The sequence below is a fragment of the Rissa tridactyla genome, chromosome 13, assembly GCF_028500815.1.
Source record: "Rissa tridactyla isolate bRisTri1 chromosome 13, bRisTri1.patW.cur.20221130, whole genome shotgun sequence".
NCBI classification, from domain to species: Eukaryota; Metazoa; Chordata; class Aves; order Charadriiformes; family Laridae; genus Rissa; species Rissa tridactyla.
This window is the reverse complement of record NC_071478.1, coordinates 12,804,527-12,824,540: the sequence shown is the minus strand read 5'-3', so window position 1 is coordinate 12,824,540 and position 20,014 is coordinate 12,804,527. Positions and strand designations below refer to the sequence as shown.

General features: G+C 46.2%; 2 protein-coding genes across 5 annotated transcripts in view; one reads left to right on the top strand and one right to left on the bottom strand.

Moving 5' to 3' along the window:
• The first annotated feature begins 1,123 nt into the window (after nucleotides 1-1,123).
• On the top strand, nucleotides 1,124-10,697 carry PRKAB1 (protein kinase AMP-activated non-catalytic subunit beta 1). 3 transcript variants are annotated; one of them, XM_054219867.1, is made up of 8 exons: nucleotides 1,124-1,258; nucleotides 2,898-3,072; nucleotides 3,936-4,102; nucleotides 5,833-5,926; nucleotides 6,873-6,987; nucleotides 8,248-8,381; nucleotides 8,895-8,963; nucleotides 9,042-10,697. In XM_054219867.1, the coding sequence occupies exons 1-8, from the start codon at nucleotides 1,245-1,247 to the stop codon at nucleotides 9,117-9,119; spliced, it is 846 nt and encodes a 281-aa protein (XP_054075842.1). In that variant the 5' UTR covers nucleotides 1,124-1,244; the 3' UTR covers nucleotides 9,120-10,697. The 3 variants fall into 3 exon arrangements, with proteins under 3 accessions (XP_054075842.1, XP_054075844.1, XP_054075843.1); XM_054219869.1 differs by lacking the exon at nucleotides 1,124-1,258 and adding an exon at nucleotides 1,574-1,728; XM_054219868.1 differs by lacking the exon at nucleotides 1,124-1,258 and adding an exon at nucleotides 1,833-2,002.
• Nucleotides 10,698-15,893: 5,196 nt separating this feature from the next.
• Nucleotides 15,894-20,014, bottom strand: part of CIT (citron rho-interacting serine/threonine kinase) — a 141,098-nt gene continuing 136,977 nt past the window's right edge. The window contains exons 49-54 of one of the 2 annotated variants that reach the window (XM_054219220.1): nucleotides 19,859-19,987; nucleotides 18,948-19,028; nucleotides 18,247-18,325; nucleotides 17,949-18,131; nucleotides 16,759-17,062; nucleotides 15,894-16,260 (exon numbers count right to left, since the gene is read on the bottom strand). In XM_054219220.1, coding sequence (XP_054075195.1) covers nucleotides 16,237-16,260; nucleotides 16,759-17,062; nucleotides 17,949-18,131; nucleotides 18,247-18,325; nucleotides 18,948-19,028; nucleotides 19,859-19,987 — 800 coding nt within the window. In that variant the 3' untranslated portion in view covers nucleotides 15,894-16,236. Of the gene's footprint in view, nucleotides 16,261-16,699; nucleotides 17,093-17,948; nucleotides 18,132-18,246; nucleotides 18,326-18,947; nucleotides 19,029-19,858; nucleotides 19,988-20,014 lie in introns of those variants that run through there. The other variant, XM_054219219.1, reaches the window with a different exon arrangement.

Here is a 20,014-nt window from a genome sequence, read left to right as displayed (position 1 = left end):
TCATAGGCAAGAAGGAGATTTTTATCTAATTCCTCCTCTCCTTCCCAGTACAGATGCTTACAGCCACTATTCATGGGCATCCCCCAAAATTGTGGGGCAATGTCCACAGCTAAACGCCTATGGAACAAATCATTCTGGTCCCAATGTCAGGAGCGCTTAGTGAGGGCTGAGCCTAAGTGGCCTCTTGCTGCGTCCGTCTTAGAGATATGGCACTTTAGGAATCTAGAGAGAGTTGCGATAAATTATTTCAATGGCAAGTGACACCTTTGACATTCTCACTAGGGGAGTTAACCAGGAGCCTCATTTGTGAAGAGTATGGAATTCTTGATGGAAGAATGTGAACCAGCTCCCCATCTGTTACATCCTCATCTGGCAGTAAGGAGAAAAGGTTAAGACAGGTATGTAAAGGGGCAGGAGTAGAAAAGGTATTTTATAGTCTTCCTGTGGAATATGGAAGCTGGTCCCCGGTGGAGTGGAGGAGGGGGAGTTTTTATGCCCTTCAGGTTGCAGGGCACGGAAGGAGGCAAAAAGTCACAGATGCTTTTAAAGGGGGGAGCAAACCTCCGGGGTTCCAGAGAATGCATGGGTGGATGAGTTCTGCCAGGCCCTTGTGACATGTCTTCAGCTAATCGCTCGCTTCCCACATCTCCTGCGTTAACAGCTGGGAGGGAATTGGGCTCCCACTCAACCTGATAGGAGAAAACAATAGTCCAGCGTGTGTGAGGACCTTGCATATGAACATGCCCATGAGGTGGTGCTGGCCAAAAAAGAACCACGCAGAACAAAACAATCGGGTTTGGAGACAAAGAATTTAGGAGTGCTAAGCCGTGCAAAATACCAAAATAACAACAGCTGCGTTTTATAGCAGGGTTAACTGTTCGGCAGGGGTTGGGGAAAAGCTGCCCACACGCGTTCCCCTCACATCCCTCAGGCAGGCTGTCCCGTGCCAGGTATTCCACCATGGGAGACAAACTGGGAGCAGCTGTTCCTCAAAACGTACTGCGGGAGCCAGCCCTGCACTCCCCATTAGGCACGGTGAATCCCGCTATCCCGGCAGAATTCTTCCCACAACACACACAGATACACTTCAATTTGGTAGGAGCCCTTCTGTCTGATTGCAGGTTGCTTCCATTGGTTAAGAAAAAACCACCAATTTCCTTGTAAAAAGAACTGCTGCCCCAGGAACCTGCAGACCTCACAACTTTCTGCCTGTTGGAAAAGTAGAAGACAGACAGCGACAGCTGATGAAGAGCAGAGGGTAAAGTGAGATCGTGTAATTGGAAATGCTTAGAGAAATATGTTAGAGAAATACACGACTGTAATTTAATTTGGGAAACATTTCTCAGTTACTGACTTAAATTTCCATTTGGGCTTCCTCAGGGGAGAGCGAGCCGTGGCCTGGTGGTTTCACGGGCAGCATTGACCACCCAGTGGTCAGTGTCCATCCTGCTGGCTCTTGCTCCCGTTTCACGAAGAGGGGACATTTACGGCTCAGTTCCGGCGTCCCGGTGCTCGCTCAGCTGCAGTCCTGAGCTTATCCAAAACCTCCCCGCGGTGGTGATGTGGCGGGACCCGCTCCCACAGCCCGGTAAAGGGCAGGGGTCCGGCAGCCGCGTTAAGCGGGGTGGGACGGCCCTGGGGCTCCCCCGGAACCTGCGCGCCGGGCTCGGGTTCTCCCCGGGCGGCGGCCGGGCGGAAGCGGAAGCGGCGGCGGCGGCGGGCGCGGAGGTGGGTGCGCTCGGGGGGCGCCGTGGTGGCCGGCGGGGGGTGCCGGGGGCGGCCCCTCCCGGGCGCCGGCTGGGGAGCCGGGGAAGGGCCGGGGGCAGCGGCTGCCCACGTCGGGGCGGGTAAAACACACGGGTGTGTTTGCGATGGGCACTTCAGCGGCCGTTCGACTCCGTACGGGCCTTCTCGAAAGCCCGCCTCGCAGAGTCAGTTGTTGAGAGAAGATACGGAACGCTCAGAGCTGTTGGAATTTCATATAGCCGATTAACATTTGCATGTACGCTTATTATGGTGCCAGTTAAATTAGTTATTTGTTTAGTCTTTTATTAAGCCGGGACTGGTTGCAGGTTGTGACTGAGCTGAGATCTGTACAGTTAAAAGTTGGGCAGCGTCCGTAATTTGAGATAACGGGAAACAGGTACTTGTGTGTACCCTGCTAGGCGCTCTGCAGGGCCCTCTGCCTACGGTTCCACTTCACACCACCCCTGGCCAGCTCCAAGTTGCTGCTCTTCACCTCTGTGTAGTCTTTCAGACAAGACATGGCATGTGCATCCAGTCTCATCCCTTCTCCGTGCGGATGTGGCCACATGGGCTGTGGAATGGGAAGATGTGTTGTGTTTCTTGCACAGCCTCCAGTGGAGCATCAGTGGGACTGTGCTGTTTGTGCTTTAGAGCAGCAGCCAGCCACCATAAGGATCCTCAGCAGGTTGCCAGCTAAGATAACTTCATTTTCTAGTGAAGTCACATTTTTAGTAGGCTGGTTTTGAAGGATTCTGGTATAAAGTTCTACTGATGTTTCAGCTGATGTGGTAGAATGTTACATATGTAGGTATTTAGAAGGTAGAAAAACAAGTACTTAGCTTAGGAAGACAGACCACCAGCGTGCTGCAGTGGCAGATACCTGTATGGTCAATCCCTAGAGCGGCTGAGTCTTGCGAAGATGCTAGGATATTGAACTGTAGGACGTTTTCAAGAGTAGCTAAAAATTGTCATTTAGTGTCTTTGTTCTGAATGTGATATAATTTTAAGATGCTAGCGTTTTGGGTTGATAAAGTTTCTTACACTCTTCAACTCAGAAACAGAGCCCAGGTCTACTGATGAGCCTGCTTTCCTGCCTGCTGGTGTTCTGGCTTCAAAAGTACGTGCTGATCTGTATTTTCCTGCTCTTTTAGGCCCTTAAAAATGGGGAACACAAGCAGTGAGCGAGCTGGACTGGAGCGTCATGGGCATAAAGCATCCCGAGGTGACAGCTCAGGAGGAGCCATCAGTACGAAAGAGGGTGATAGACCAAAGATCTTAATGGACAGTCCTGAAGATGCAGACTTGTTCCATTCAGAGGAAATGAAGGTATTGCTGGTTTGTTCTAGTCGTCTTAACATTGCTAGCCTGGGAACGCTGTCCGGTTGTGGTGCTGTTAGCAACCTTCATTGAGTTTACACGCAAAACTGACTATCTCCCTTGCTTCCTGTGCTAAGGAGAGATATTGCGTTGGTGTTCAAACAGATATAATGAGTGTAATGTCATGGTTTCCAGCAAGAATTAATTGTAGAAAAACTAAAATGTAAGTGGCTCAAAGCTCTTCCCCAGTTCTAGGTACAGTGCCCCAGCTTCCATTGGATCCTTAATGCTCTTGCAGTTATCGGTGACGTTTTACCTGCCTGTTGTTTTCCATATTGAAAGATTTGTTAACCAATTTTTTATGTTCAGTATTAGATGGATTGTTAGAAACGTCTTGCTGTGTATCATGTTTCATAAAAATATCTAACAGAAAATGATACTTAGATTTTGACTGTTGGACAGAGCTGTTTCCTATAGACAAGTCTTAATTTTTCTGCCAACTTTGTGCCTCCAATATATGTATAATCTAAATGCTTCTTAAGTGTATTTCTTAATTATTTTTCTCCCTCTTCTTATATCTGTGTATTTTGAAAACTTTTATGAGCTCAAGTCACTTCTTTTTAACCTAACTTAGGCTGGAGGGAGGAGGGGGATTATTTTGCCTTCCACTCTTTCTGGAAATTTGGACAGCTTTAACAGAATTCGTGCAGATGAACTTGTGAACAGTGTCTAGAAATGCACAGTTTCTAATCTCTATCTGATGAAAACTACTTGTAGACTTGTACCTGGGTGCAAAAACGCCTTCAGTAAAATATGGGTTGTCTAAGCCTGCCAGGGAAGAATTCCTTTTGATTAAGACATTGTGCTTGTAGGCTCCATTGGAGAAAGAAGAATTCCTAGCTTGGCAACAAGATCTGGAAGTGAATGATAAAACTCCCACGCAAGCTCGACCAACAGTCTTTCGCTGGACTGGAGGAGGGAAAGAAGTTTATTTATCTGGGTCCTTCAACAACTGGAGTAAAATTCCCCTGACAAGGAGGTAATAAACTGCTGCTGCTGTGTCGGTGATAATCCTCGTGGACTGGCAATGCTTAGTGCAGTGAGAAAGGTGGTCAGCTGATAGATTGATATTGTGCTTGGATTTACCATTTTTCCTGCTTCTCTTCTCAAGCCCTTGCTGAGAATCTGGCTTCTTGATTCTCAGGTGGCACAGGAGGAAAGTTGAGCTGTGTGTCAATTTTGAAGGAGTGATTTGTTCGTGAGGCATCATGCATGAATGACCCAAAACAATCCTTTGCAGAGTCTGCTGCCGGGGGTAGAGTTGGGCTATGCAAGGTGAAGTTGGTTTTAAGCGTGGTGTCTCTGATGGTACAGATTTTCTTGCCACGTCATTGGCTTTTGCCCAGCTCAAAGGGTCCAAATTCTGCTTGGTTTACCTGCTGGTAAACTAGTGAACGAGAGAATAAATCTGTGTTAAGGTACCAAGTGCTTTTTCCTGCCAGAGAGTTCTGGAGTTGTGCTTAGTTTTGTACCTAAGTAAGTATTTAATTTAAACCAATGTTTTCTCAAAAATTTAAAACATAATGGATGGCAGAGAGTCTGAGTTTAACTGGTCATCTGAGCTCTGTTGTCTGTCAATGATGACATATCCATGAATGATTGGTCTCCTGCCAGTTTCTGGTGTGTCTCGTCTCAGTGAGTGGCTACCTGCATTGTCAGCGTCGCAGAAGTGTCTTAATTTCTTAGGAAACTTGAGGGAGGAGCCTAGTGGCCTGAGGAAATGGTATGGGGTGATTGTTCTGTGCATGAACAATGTGAAATTAATTATCAAGACAGGAGCTGGAAAAAAGGCAAGTGGAAGTGGCCTTACTGTCATACTCTGAATAGAAAGCCTGGGCGACGGGAAATGGTGAAATGAATCTGGAAGAAGGACAAAACTGTCTCTTTACCAAAAAAAAAAAAAAAAGGCAAGTTTGTCTCTTTTCTGATAAGGTATTCTGGGAAAGGAGACATTTGGACTGCCTTAGAGGGTGGATAAAATCATGTTACTGAATCAGATGTGCTCAAGTAGAGGAGTTCATTATTCCAAGCTGAAATTTCAAATCCAGCTCTGTGATGGCATCCTAGCACTCCTTACCTGAGAAGAAGTAAAGAGAGATCCTGGCATTATGTGGACTGTTTGAGTTGTTCACATAGCGTCAACTGTTTCTCAGCTTCTCTGAGGTGCTGGTAAAGACTTCTGAACAATCAGGAAGTTCACAGCACAGGAGTATCAAAATCACTAAGCAGCAGCTATTTAGACCCAAATTAACTCAGAAGTATTGAGTTGCAGCTTTCATCTTCTAGTCATTGTTTGTTTCACAGGCATTTGTGAAATGCAATTTATGACGGCATATACTAAAAGGCAGGGAAATATGAGTAAGCTGATCTTGTTCCATCAACAGGAGTCTCCCAGATAAAATGAGGTCTCGCATACTAACAAGTAACATGAAGATGTGAGGATGACTTTACAAAAGCTGAGTGCCGATTCCTTGATGTCAGGAATGTGGATACCAATTTTGAGCGTGTTGGGACTCAGAAATGATCGTTAACATTAGTTGGATTCTTTACTTTTAGATTGCATCAGAGATTCTCTTAAATGTGGCACTGCCTTGTTAAGTTTTTGTATGCTAAGGAGGCTTGTATTCTGTGTTACGGCGTTTGTCACAGTTTATAGATTGATGCGCTTTTCAGAATATTTTGGAACTGATTGATTGTCTGAAATTCCAGTCACAATAACTTTGTGGCGATCCTGGACCTGCCAGAAGGAGAGCACCAGTACAAGTTCTTTGTGGATGGGCAGTGGACGCACGACCCTTCAGAGGTAACGCTTTCTTCGATTCGCTGTATTTATTCATTGAGGCATCTGAAGATGAGAAACTGGTATTTATTGGTTAGCAACAGAAACTGACAGTTTAAGCTGGCGAGAGAGAGATTTCTCATCCCAGCTGGCCTAGGTGGGCATCAGACAAAGGACGGGAGATTTTATAACAAACAGGTGACAAGGTCTCTTGGGTTTTGGTTTATGAGAGATGGGGAGCTTTTCTTGTCTAGTGCCAAACTGTCTTTTAGAGCACTGTAGCATTGCGGACAGCCCAAATCTCTCTGTGCTCTGTGTGCCAGAATGTTGCTGTTGCTGCTCTAGATCTTTTCATAGTCCAGTAATGGTGCCAAAATCTACCAGGCCTTTTTTTCCTCCTCCGCTGTAAAATGAGCTTTAACCCTAGCCTGCCCAGCAGTCCCTACCTGCTTCAGAACTAATCATTCCCAGTTGCTGGTTCCGGTCTTCTCGCTCTCTTGGCGAATCTTGCAGAACCTCACAGTAAATTTAGCTCTTTGAATCCCCTGCCCTGGATTCTAGTCTTAGCTTTAGTAGTAAACCAGCAATACCAACTGTACTCTGTCATACATCAGGCCGTGCAGGTCTCAGCCTGGCTCTGAAAGCCCTGTAGAAGCCAGAAGTAAAGCTTAGTTCTTTGTGTCGCCACTGTTAACTTTACCCCAAATCTGATCCTAGCTTTATCTATAGCCCAAGAATTTATCAAGTGCTGTGGGCCTAGCAGGTTCAGCTGACATGCATCCCCCCAGTTCTAAATCCTGTACTTGTCCTAACCAACACTAACTGAGCAATATCTCTTTCCATATCTGGTGCTAGCGTATTTTAAAAGCAGTATATCTCGTCGTTCTTAATGCTGATTGCGTTGTGTTGAGAATCTAATAGCCCTGCAAGCTTTTTTAGTCTGATTTTTTTGTATATTGTTTCTTCCCAGCCAGTAGTAACCAGCCAGCTAGGTACCATCAACAACGTCATACAGGTGAAGAAAACTGACTTTGAAGTATTCGACGCTTTGATGGTGGACTCCCAAAAATGTTCAGACATGTCTGGTATGAGCTTGCTGGTAATTTTATAGCACACTTTTTAGAGCTGTTAAAAATTCCATCCTCCTTTTCATCTGAAGTTAAAGCTCCAGTATAAATTAATCTCCACTTTTGTCAGGCCCTGTGGATGTGTGCGGGAATCATAAATGCACAAAGGAGGAAGCCTTTGTCAGGGCAACATGGGTCACTGTAAATCTGATTAGGAGGAAGTGGTGGGTGTCTAATAGCTGACTGTTTGCCGGTGCGGTGTGAAATGGCTGGTTTTGGGGCACTTGGAGGATCAGTGTGTACCTTACAACATCAAAGCAATGCTGGCAGGCTACACAGCTCCTGATACCATCTTCCTGTGCTCAGGTGGGCTGAGGGGTCAGAAGTTGCACATCAAGAGGCAGAAATTAGATGCATCTTAGTAGTGCTGACGTAGGCTCGGGAATGTGTCATATCCTCTCAGTTTAGTATAAACAATCTATATCTTAGAATAATATAATAATGATATTTTTGCCTTAAGTTTCATATTCTAGTGTAACAAAGAGGTAAGATTTAGCTTGAGTCATCTCTGAGGTCAGGCTTGTCACCTGCTCTTTATAGACCTTTGTAGGGATGGAGACCATGATTGAAATAGCACCTTAAATCCTCCTGCAGAAGACCTGTCCTTTGTATCTGTTTTGGGATCTGAAGGTGTGTTTGGTTGGGATTTGCTATATGCCACTTTCCCCTCAAGAAAGCCTTTTTTGGAGAAGGAGTGTAATTTGTGAGACTTGGATGGTGCAAGAAGCTAGGAGGAGATTCTCATAGATGCCTCCCTGCCACACGCTGTAACAGCCTTTCCTTATGTTATTTAGGAGAACTCTTTCCTGTCCCTGCACAGGAGTAATACCTGCCTTTCACATGTGCATTCCATGCTTTTAGTGCTTCCCATGGAGGTAACATTGTGGAGCAATATTTACTATTCAGTGTTTGCTGGAGAAGTGCTGGGCAGAGATGACAGTGAAGCTCTAGAGTGCAGTGGGGCCCTCTGAACTCCGCCTCCCACCTCCTCACAGCTACCCTCAACTTTGGGCATCTGAAATCCCTTCTTGGGCAGTGACTGATCCTCGGGCGCTGCATCAGCTGCTGCAGTGCTTGTACCTGCATGCCATTGATTTCTTCTGGCCACATGTTCCTGGATGTGAAAATCAACTTGGGAGTACTGGTAAAAATGTGCCTGTAAAGAGCAGATATTCCTACAGGCTATTTAAGAATAAATATTTAACATCTCTCTGGCAGAGTTGTCAAGTTCGCCCCCAGGACCGTACCACCAGGAGCCCTACGTTTGTAAGGCAGAGGAGCGCTTTAAATCACCACCTATTCTTCCCCCACACCTGCTGCAGGTCATCCTGAACAAGGACACAGGCATTTCTGTGAGTACATTAGTTCGTTTTGCTGAACAGTCACCTTGAGGGTGAGAATAGATGGGGAAAAAGTCTGGGTACAAACAGGAGACAGTTTAGGGAAAACCTTAGAATAGTTGCCATGTTGGTAAATTCCTTATTACGTGTGTCCAGGTGGATTCATCTGAAGTAAATTTATTTTTCTACCTGACTTTCTTCAAAATTGAAAAGAAAACTAGATGGCAGGTTTACTCCCAGAAGCCCTAATCTTCCTACTGCCACACTATTTGTATGTCAGAAGCCCATAAGAAATGGAGCAGGTCTGTCTCACGGTCACAGTGAGGGCGCAGAGGGTTTCACCCTGGAGGGATCTTGGATTGTTCTGAAGCTTTGGCTACATTTGTTGATGGACCCAGCATAAGAAGACGTGTGATGTATTTGAGGGTATGGCTAGTTACAGACGGCGTTTGTCACCCATCAGCTGTGATGAGTAAACTGTGAGTTCTGTTATTTTCACACTGTCTCGCTCTCTCTTTTTTCCAGTGCGATCCTGCTCTACTCCCTGAACCCAACCACGTCATGTTGAACCACCTCTACGCACTTTCTATCAAGGTGAGAGGCCAGGGCACGTTCTTCACACTTGCAGCTTTCAGATAACCATGTTTCTCACTTGTTTTCCGTCTCCTGTAGGATGGAGTGATGGTGCTGAGTGCTACACATCGTTACAAGAAGAAATACGTGACTACTTTGCTGTACAAGCCAATATGAACGTCATACTAGTTGGTGACCAATTGTTCTGGGCCCGTGCAGTCTCAGAAAAAAAAATTCTTCTCTTAACCAAATGTATTCCTGCTCTGTGCTGTAGCAAATGAACTCTGATTTCATATTGTTTCTGAGACTTCCAGGTTCTCCTATATTTGCCTTATTTTCCCAGTCCCACCTTGGAAGTTCTTGGAGATTGCAGCTTCGTGGCAACTAGACGGATGGCAAAGGTGTCAGTGCCCATTGTCAGCTCAGTTAAAAAACCATCAGTTCAATTAGGCTGAAAAATGCGAGGGCAGCAATGGATGAAAGCCCTTTTGCAGTGAGGCAGACTGTAAGGAATGAACAAGGTAGCCCAAAGTCTAGAAAGTTCAGGATTCTTGTGGAATCTTATTTGAGCTCAGCAAAAGCAAGCCCGTTGCTGCTTTCATAACTCATCAAACACACAATTATTTCAGTAGCAAGTTCCGAACTTGCATGGCTGAAATAAGTGTGAATATTGATGATCTTTTTGTAGCAGCCTTTCTAGGCTAAAACCAGCAACACAATCACCTACAAGGTCATTTTGATTTTACGGTAGACCGAGGTGCACTCTTTCTACTGTGAATAGCTCTGTAGTTTTTCTCTTCATGAGAACTGAAATACAACTTTTCCCCTGTGGAATTTCTGGTAAAGACAATTGTTTTTAATGGCTGGGTTTTTCTGTAAATCATAAATGTGTCTTGCAGTAATCTGCTTTTTGAAACCAATTTCTCTTGCTGTCACTGGTAAGGACTTCCTTAAGCTGGGCTGGGGAGCTGTGAGGAGATCGATGTGTTCAGTTTAGGGATTAGTTCTTTGGTAACAGCCTGAAGGTGACTCTAAGTCGCCTGTATCGCAGTGGCCAAACTTGCCCCTTGGCGTCAGCAGTTGCAGCGCGCGGGGTACAGCAGCACCGCGCCTTCTGTGCCCGGGGCTAGAGCTGGGCCCCGCTCCAGCTTTGCAGCGGTGACCACGGGTGTAGAACCCATGGTGGTTCCGCAGCCCGGGCTGTGGGGAATCTCTGCAACTTTTTATTCTGTTTATATTTGCTAAGTGATTACAGTAACACCAGGTTGCCTGTACTTGGTACTCGCAGCCTGTTTTATCCCAAAACAAACGCAACGTTAATGCAAAACTGCCTGCCGGCGTGCCTCGGGCCTGCCCTGGAGGAGCCAGCTCAGGGGGTGACCTGCTGGGTCCTCCCCGCTGGTTGGGTTTTGGTGCCCGAGCGTGCCGGTGACTGTGCCAACGCTAACCAGCCCCTGGGCCAGCGCGGGGAAGAGCACATTGCACAAGTCGGTAAGGAGTCGGAGTGGGGACAAAAGGTGCAGCAGCCAGCGCTGGGTGGAGGTGGCCGCAGTGGCTGGGTGGTTTGCCCTCGGACCTGTTCACGAGCCTTGCTGCAGTAACCTGAGTAGCTCAGTAGATCTGGGTCTAGTGCAATGGTTTTCTCTGAAAACTCTTTTTTCATTCTGTGCTATGGATAGTTATTTGGTATTCTGAAATATGGAATTGCTTTTGTTTTCAGCCTCTTTAGAAACAAATAAAACATTTTCAACAGAAGTTGGGTGACTTGCTTTGTTACTGTCCTTCCCATCTTTGGTAACCTCAGTTTCCTTGTTATTTTTTTATAACCTGTGATTGCCTGATTGCGGTTTTATGGCTTGGTGGATTGTGCAAGCTTTTGGTTCATAGGTGCATCTTTGAAACACTTTGTTCACTTGCGTAGTTAATCAGCGAAGAAGATGAGGGAGGTGGCAGTGTGTGTTCGTGATGTGCAGGTTTGCAGGAAGAATGCAATTCCAGTTGCTTACAAGCTCCAGGGGTCGGTTCCTGAGGGCTGAAACGGTTTGTGTTGGCCTTAAGCCTCCCTCAGCCTCTTTGTTCCAGCCTATTCAAGCCGACCTTTGTTTGAGCCGTTTCTCCTTTGACAGCGTGCGGTTGCGGCTCGGATGTGGTTTGTGGTGTCAGAGGCAGATGCATGGCATGGAATTAGGCTGGGCAGGGCGACAGCCTGCACCCTCTAGTATGTATTAGCCCCAGAAAATGCTGCCCCGTGAGGCAGTCAGGGACGGGGCTGTGGGGTGCGTGGTCAGGGTGGGTACCTGCTGGGGGCGGGCTGTGTGCTTTGCTGGGGCGGGGAAGGAGGGTAGAGGTTTCTTTTAGCTTGAGCCGGTTGTGTCAGGGCGGTGAGCGAAGCAGCATCAGTCACAGAGATGGGAGAGCAGGTTGGAACAGCTCCAGGGAACTGATGTAGGAGGAATTGCCTTTTGTTGAAATGGAAACTCGGTCAAAATGCCTAGAAGTCTAAATGCAGAAGTGGGTGCTGGTGGATAAAGGCGTGACCACAGCCCGTCTGGCTGTTCCCTGCCTGATGACGCCATCGTTAAGTGGTGGCCCTTCCTTACGTAGTGGTGTCAACAATCGTGTGCTGGTGCCCACTGTCCTGTAGCACAGGGGAGCTACTGCACAGAAGCGGCATGGGGGGGGTCTGTAGTGATGGGGGGGTGTCTCTAGAGCTGTGTACCGGATCCTGCTCTGGTCCCTGCGCTGTCATTGGCCTGAGCGAGGCGTTGGGGCAGGTGAGCCCCGGTACCGGGGCTATGGGTGCTCGGCTGGGCACCGATGGGCCAAGGGAGGAGCAGTCACTGCTCCGGGCTCCCGCTGCAGGGCACCCAGCACCGGTGACATGCAGCAGCAAAGGAGGTGAAGGCATTTGTGCAGCCTGGGGGCTGCTGGGCAGGATCAGTGTCAGCGGAGGAGCGGTGGCAGGAATCGGTCAGCTGTGGTCGAAGAGAAGCAGCGCTGAGCGTGTACTGGCAGACAGACAGACAGACATCATGCAGTGAGGCCTCGTAAATGCTTTTAGTGCCAGCAGGGAAATGACACCACGAGTGTCTTATTTGAATGACCTAGAATTAATTTTTTTGCTAGAAGACGAGAGGAGCTTGGATGTAGCTTAATAACGTTTTCTTTTTGGTTGCAAAACAAATTTTTCACAAGTCAAAGACTAAAGAAGCAGAAATGGTGAGAAACAGAGAACAGAAAGGGAGGTTAACGTACGTAAGACTTAACAGTACTTATGGACTTGTCTCATTAGTGCTTGCTGAGCTTTGTAGATTTTATTTTTTTTCCCCACGTACATGTATGATAACTCACTCCAGGCTTTTCATCAGTGCTGCAATGGTGGAGCCACATGACAGAACCAAATATTTTATAGAGCGCATTTTGGTTTGGTTTGGTGTTTGTTTTTTTTACATTTGCAGCCTGTAGCCCTGTCTCAGAGGGTGAAGCGCACAGGGCACACGGTGTGCAGCCGGCACTGCGCCAGGAGCTTTTGGCAACCCCAAAAAGCTTTGTTTGCCTCAGAAACGAGGGCCAGGGGCCCAGGCCTTGTGCCCAGCGCTGGGCTTGCCGCTGGGATCCCTCTACCTTCCTCTGCGTGCCCGGGGTGAGCGAGGGCCTCTTGGCCAGAGACAGGGCCAGGCGGCACGGTGCCCTCAGCTAACAGGTGCCCAGAGCCTCAGCGTCCCCCCCCAGGTAAGCCACAGCCCCCCGGCCCTTTCTCTGCCGCAGGACCAGCAGCGCTGGCTGAGCTTGGTTTGCTGTTGCTGTGGGGTGGGTTTTGCAGGGTGTGTGGGGTTATTTTTTTACTTTTTTTGTCAGGTTGTTTTGTGTTTGGCAGGTGAATGAATTAGATTAATCACACTGTGTTCCCTTATTGTAATGGGATGAATCAAATCCCTCCAAAGGCAAAAGCTGGATCAGGAGTTGGATTTATTAGCTCGCTTACATTCCCCACCCACAGCTCCCAGTCTGTGCTGTTATGTTTATTCGTGGCTGTTGCTAGGAGAGCACGTTTTTTTAAGGTAGATGCAGAGACTTTTGTTACAGTCATTTTTGTGGCTCTTGAGGAAGCCGTTACAGTCTGTGGCTACGGCAGGAATAACGAGAGCTCCCTGCCCTCCCCGACCCCTAGATTTCAGCACAGTGGAGGGTGGTCAAGCTGACAGTGGATTTGTGCAGGGTTCTTGGTAATCAAAAGGCTCAATAAATACTTTTGTTTTTACTCCACCAGTTTCTGGATTATTTTAGTTTTGTTACAATTCTGATCATGCATCATAGGACTGCAACAATGAGCTTTAAATAAGTATTCTTTGTGCACAGTAAAATAGAAATAAAGGAACATTTAACAAGTTAGCATTTCATCATATACATCAGATAGTAGGCACAATAGATAAATCAAGCAGCTTGGGTTTTATGTAGAGCATTTTCATGAAGAATGTCATGTAGACCAAAATGTAAGAGGAGCTATTAGTAACCCGCCCACACACCCTCCACCAAGCCCTTTATTGGGGTAAGGGGGCGGGTATGTGCACAAAACCAAAAACACTCAACAGTAGGAGGACAAATTAAGTTACTGTAGGCAGCAGTGTGAATATTAAAAACCTCTTCCTGTGAAAGAATACTTCAGACCCTGTAAAAACTGGTTCAGTTAAAAATAGATGTATTTACATTTAAGTCTGATCTAGCAAGTTTTCCCAGCAGGTGTAAGTTAAGATGTACAGTAACTCTGCAGGTTGTACTCAATTGGACTTGATTTGTGAATTATTCTTTTTTTTTAAAGTTGCAGCTATTAGCCTTAAAGCACCAGCATATTACAGCAGTGGGATGAGTAACTATCTCCGTCCGCTTTGCTACCAGTACACTGCTGGGATAAATCCCAAACCTGTCATTAGATCACACTATTGTTAATTAGATGGTTTGTTTTCCAGCTGAAGATGCGTGGGGTCATTTACCAGGGTGAGATGGTTTTCCCAGCTGCTCACACTGGTCTCGCCTCTACCCAGAGCACGAGGTATGTGAGGGCTGAACTTAGCTGTCGGTGTTCGCAGCTCACTGCTGCTATAGTAAAATATTTGGACAAATCCACCTGTTTTGGTTGGTATGAACATGCTTTGTTTTTGTGAAGCCGCTTATGCTACTTGTTCAGGGAATAACAACTATTCAAATGCTAAATATTGTCAAGGGTAGCTCTTTGGTAAGCTCTGACGCCTATAATTACACAGCTGGGTGCAATGGCAGGATGGCTCAGTGGTACTCTATATAGAAGGAAGCGTTCATTTCACCATGCCAGTCAAGATAGTTATTTGTTTTATTTGGTTATTGTTCAACAACAAAGTTCAAGACTTTCCAGGTGGAGCTTTGAACTGTCCCTCTGGTTCCCTCCCTTGTCAATAATAAAAAGGTAATGAAGAAAAATCCTGTACTTTTGGAGACCTAAAACCTCATTTACGCTAACAAGCTTCAATTGCAATTTAATGTTACAATATTTCTTCGTGGGAGCAGGAGGAGTAAGCTGAGGCCCCTCCAGTGTCTGAAGATGGCTGTCCACAACCACCGTTAAAACAAAAAGCTAGTGTTGAAAAACGCACAGTTTACAATAAAAAAGTAGAAACCAATTCAATTCCCTTTTGTTACGAATATAAAGTTTCTTGTAAATATGTACAGTCCTTTGCGCTATTTCTATAGCAGGAAGCATTTCACGAACAAGACACAAGAGATGATACACTTTCAGGACTCAACAAGCCCATTTCTGAGGTCTTGAAGATCTTCCATGAGATGCAAAGATTTAAAGACTGATCTCAGTGACCTTTCAAAGTATTCAGACCAGGAGACAAAAACTTTCAGCAAGTTTCCTGCCAAATCATCTGATCTAAAACGACCCAACAGACAAGAGAACGGAATACAATATTCATGAAACTCGCTAAAGGACACTGACAAGGCATTTGAATTTTTATGGGTTTCTAGAACAGGTTAGCACAGGCTTGCAAGGGACTAGCAGAAGTTTAAGAGTGTGGCCAAGGGAAGATTGGATGCAGTTTTGCTCTTTCCAGTTGTAAAGAACATGGTTGTTCACTTAGAATGTTGCTATTGCAGACTGAATGGTCAAAACCTGCTTTGAAAATCATTTGCTCTCTGCTTCGTGTTCACAGCAAAAGAGAATAGAAAGCAATAAATGGCTCGAGGTTAGATCAGCGAAGCCAAGGCGAAGGTGTGTTCCGTAACCACTAAAGCTGTTCATTGTGAGTATCCTCTTGTGCCATGACATTTGGTTCTTATTGTACGACAAGTTACAGATCACGGGAAGAGCCAGCCCTGGGCTGCTCGTCTCTCCAGGGACCGCGGGACTGTCGGGACTACAGTGGCATTTCTAAAGGGACCACGTTCAGTGCTGAGAGGAGGACACAAGTGTGACTGTAATTCTTGTCATAGAATAAGGCTTGTTAACTCTTCGTTGCCAAATTTCCAGAGTAATTAACGGTTATTTTGCAGCGTAATCTAAAGGTTTCAGTTAATTTACAAGTGAGGTACAATACACTACTCAGCAAAGCAACCTAAAAGGAGAGAGCAGCCAGGGATGGTGCAGCAGCATGCAGTGAACTGTCATGCAGAAGACCTGGATAAAGTCTTACACCCCAGTAGCTTACAGGTAATGCACTTTGTCTCAGGGCCGGGCACATGGCATCGTTTAAAGCAGGGTTCTTCCCTCCCCATCAGAGCTGCTCTAGAGCAATTTTAGTGAGAACAAAATAACTTTCAGAAGTGGCAGGTGAACAGACTAATCGGAAGTAATTTTTCTTGTGTTCTGTCGAGAATATCCAATCACACCTTCTATTGAAAGACTCACTCACCTTGGCCCTTCTGTTTCCAGGCCATCAGGAATTCCCAGCACGTCTCAGAACTACGATCAATTATCTGGTAAGGGATGCTAACCACATTAAAGACCTGGGGTGGGACTCTAGTCCCGTTTAATTTCCTTGATGAACTACCAGGGACTAAAGCGAATACAAAAAGTTCATGAACTGCTTGAAAGAGTAACAGTAGTACAAAGTGCAAAAACAGGAGTGCAGGAAAGTGCAGAGAAATTAACTGAGATGCGAACAATCTTCGAAAGCGTCACGTCTCCCAGTGCGGAGCTAGCTTTGGCCCAGGAATGCTGTTTTGGTAGCTGGGCAGCAGACATATGGAGTGCGTATACTCAGTATATTTCCTTTGTTTTTCCTGCAGGTCAAGATGAGTAACTTTGTCTAGCTGAGACTTACACTGAAGACTGGTCCCAGACCTGCCAGGGAAATAAAATGACAGTTACAAGTTGCACATATTTTTCTCACGTATGCACAGGAGCAGCAGCAGCACATCACCCAACTACTGCTGCTGCTGCTGAGCCAGCGCTGCCTGCCTGCCCGCTCCCAGGGGGCATCATTCTGACAAAGGCAAGGACTGTCAGCATCACGCTGAACACAACGGGCTCCCACATTCCTTTCTCCAGACGCTGTCCCCCCTTCAAGTCCTCAGTACCTTGATTTCTGTTGGTAAATGCATCTTTGCTTTCAGAGCTGGAGGACTTTAGCCTGTTGCAGAGTCAAGCTGTTTTTGCAGCTCCACAACTAGCACAAGGGAAGGTGTTCCCAGGGCCAGTGAGTTACCGTCTGTGCTCAGACTGAATAGAAGTTGAAGGGGCTAAGAGGTGAAATTTGATTTGCTCTTGTACTTTACAGTATCGTCAGCCCTTCCACACCTTTTCCTGAGAACAGCAAAGTTCTCCAGGCTCCTGACTTACCTTATTGACTTGAGCAAGAGGAGTTCTGGCACCACTCACAGGCATTCGTCCTCGGCTGCTCTCGTCGAACAGTCTTCCAGGGGACCTTTCTCTGCGGGTGCTCAGAAGCCGGCCTGGAGATTTCTCCCTCTCCAGCGGTCGCCCAGGTGACTTGTCCCTCCGCAGCTCTGTCCTTCCCTCGCGGTACCGATGTGGTGTGCTTGGTTCTCGAGGGTGGCTTGGACCTTCCGGTGGTCCTGGGCTTGATGCTACCCGCTTGGTTATGTGCTCGTTGTATGTGGGCGGACCTCTCTTGTTTGGGCTACTGTCATTCAAAAATAATGGACGCGAACAGCTGAGCGACAAAAACCTCACGTTACATTTTCTTTTAGCAAAAATGTAACTTCCCCCAAACACGCAGCTGTGTTTAGGTGAACAAGCATCAGACCTCCCTGAGCCAGGATGAAAAGCGCAGAGGTATTTTGGCAGCTGAGTATTTATTACGTTAGCAACATTCGTAAAGTGCCTTAATGAATTGCTAATGTAAGTCACGTCTATGTATCCAGCCACAAAAGGCCATGTTTTCATATCTTAAGCAGTATACTTTTCCATATACAAGTACACTAAAATTTGATCTATGCCTTTTCACATACAAAATTTTCAGTAACTCGAGGATGTTCAGGCCAGGCTAGGATGAACTACAATCCTGGATTCCTCAGTTTCCGGTGCACAGTGGCACTATCAACCCCGGTATTTATTCACCCGTCTGAAGTATCGCTGTTCTGCTGAGCAGAACAAGACCACGTCACAACTTCCCAACTCTGTCTCCCTAAGGCTTACTCGTTATTTAAGAGGAAGGGGCTCTTGCTTTAGAGATTGTTAGAGTCAATTGATGTTTACTGTCATATCAACAGCATTTAAGCTCACCAAGCTTTGAAGTCACAGCTGTATCACAACATAAAAGGCAACCAGCTGAAGATCACAAAGCATTTATGGAGCAGATTACCCACATATTCCTACAGAGTTAATGTTTCTTTGCCTTCTGGGTTTTAAAACATCAGTAACTCTACTCCTTGTTGCATTCCAGCATTACAACGGCTGGCTAACGCCAGCCTCTGTCTCTAAGAACGGAACAAGGGCATCCAACATTTGGGGGGAAAAAGTTTGCTCACAAGGTGCGCAAGGACCATAACACACGGACTTCACCATACCTGCGCGTAGCAGAAGATCCTCTGTGGTGCTGCTCATTGTTGTTCTCCTTCACTAGATTGCCCTTACAGCAAATCACCCTTAATTTGTCTTGGTAGGAGGAGGCCAAGTAGATAGCTCCAGATGAAATTGCAGGCCCCAGATACCGTGGATTTGGTATCTCCAAGTGGGCTCGTGCAGGAGTTCTGGGTAAAATTGCAGGAAAAAGCCTTTACAATGACAACACTGTACCGTTTCCAGGGAAGCACACCTATTCTTGCAGCACATGCTGTTCAAAGTGATTAAAAGAGAACAACTTACCCTAGAGAAGCTCGTGCCTGAATCTCGATCACTTCAAGGGAATTGAAGTGGGTCACGAACAGATAGGGCTCCCTGTAGGCTGAAGGAGCAGCACAGAGGGAGGAAGAACAAAACAAAATTCTCCATTAAAAACTTCTAAAGAGCATCAGTGAGCACAAAGGAGCCTCACAGCCCCTTGGGAAAACTAAGGGAATACATTTTCTGTAGTAAGACGCAGAGTCTATTACTAAACCGGGAGATGCAGGCTTAAAGAATTGTTGCTTTGAAACTATCTGTATCTCAGGAATTTCACTAACCAAAGATTCATGAAAAAGGCATTACAAACAGACTATTAACTGAACAAAATCCCACTAGGGAGCGTGAAAGGCCTGAGGGAACCACACCAACATTATATATTCTTGACTGTTTCAAAATTTCCAAGCATCACTAAAAATTCCACTGGCCAGTCCGATCACTGTCAGACTGGGAACATTAGAGAAATATAACTTTGGGTTAGCTTTCCTCAAATTGTTTATACTTCAGAAGTTCTGCCATTTGGAATTATAATGATTGTAAATCATGGGAGAATCTCCGTAGTTTCTGGGTGAATTGGGCGAGGGAAAAGGAAACGGAAGCACTGAGTGAAGAATACCTGTCCCCCAGGGATGCGTCCCAGTTTCAATAATTTCCATAAATCTAAGGGAATGTCCCTCAGCACTTACCAAAAGCTAAGGGCAAGCGATTCCATTTCAGGTCATCTGTCCTACTGCGTCTTCCATAGGAATCCACAAAGACACCAAACTCTGCCAAGAAAAGTAACATCATATCATGAGCATATGCCTGAATTTTATTAATTTATTTTTGAAGGGACGAAAGCAATTGTTCCTGGGCTTTTTAGCAGGGACAGGGTGCTTACTGTCTTGCAAATCCCAGAGTGCCATGAATTAGTCTAATTGACATTGAATTGGTTCGATGTAGGAGTACTTTCAGTGCCAAAAGGTACTGCAATTCTAGGTCTCTCTATACCAAGTAAGGTAAGATTATTATTCAGTCTACAGTTGGGAAGACTAAGAGACTCCTACCCTAACTCACCTCAAATTACTGCTAGTGGGCTTTTGAAGACATGCTGTGCGTTCCCATGACACTATCCTAGAGGGTCAACAAAAGCAGCTATATGAAAAAATAACACCCTCTCTTACTTCATCACAAGAAGATCAAAAGGTCTCACCTGTCTGGACAGAAACCAGTCAAGAATGCCAAAGTTTGAAAACCCCTTAACATTTTCTCAAGATAATCAAACACCTGTTTGCGCTTGACATGGACTACAACCCCGTCCCTTTAGGCAGAGAAGGCTACTTCTGGTACCTGAGCCACAGGCACGGAGAACTTCTAAGCCAGAGGCGAGCTGCCCAAAGCCCCTCAGCAGACTGGATCAGTAAGTGCTAGTTTAGTGCCAACGCCCTGTGCATCCTACTGTTTAAACCACCAGCCACAGCTCTTCCAGGGCTTTTAGATTCACAGTCTTCATTACCAGGTACTAGAAAGCCAGCTCAGCTTTCCTTTACAACAGTACTTAGGTACCTTCTGACAGTTCACGTACCGCAACAACTGCCCAACCACACCACACGCTTACCGTGGAAACACAGCAGATACTCCTCCCTCTGCCCTGTTGGGTTCACTTGGACGATACTGACTGGGAAACTGTTGGTGGAAGCAGCAAACACAGCAGAGGCCAAAGTGTGGTCATTTTTATCCAGAAACTCTGCAAAGAGAATGGAGAAAACCAGCT

Excerpts from the sequence above, each read along its gene's own strand:
- PRKAB1 (XM_054219867.1), top strand. Across the intron at positions 4,103-5,832 it reads AAAATTCCCCTGACAAGGAG|TCACAATAACTTTGTGGCGA; the intron begins GTAATAAACTGC and ends CTGAAATTCCAG. Across the intron at positions 8,382-8,894 it reads ACAAGGACACAGGCATTTCT|TGCGATCCTGCTCTACTCCC; the intron begins GTGAGTACATTA and ends TCTTTTTTCCAG.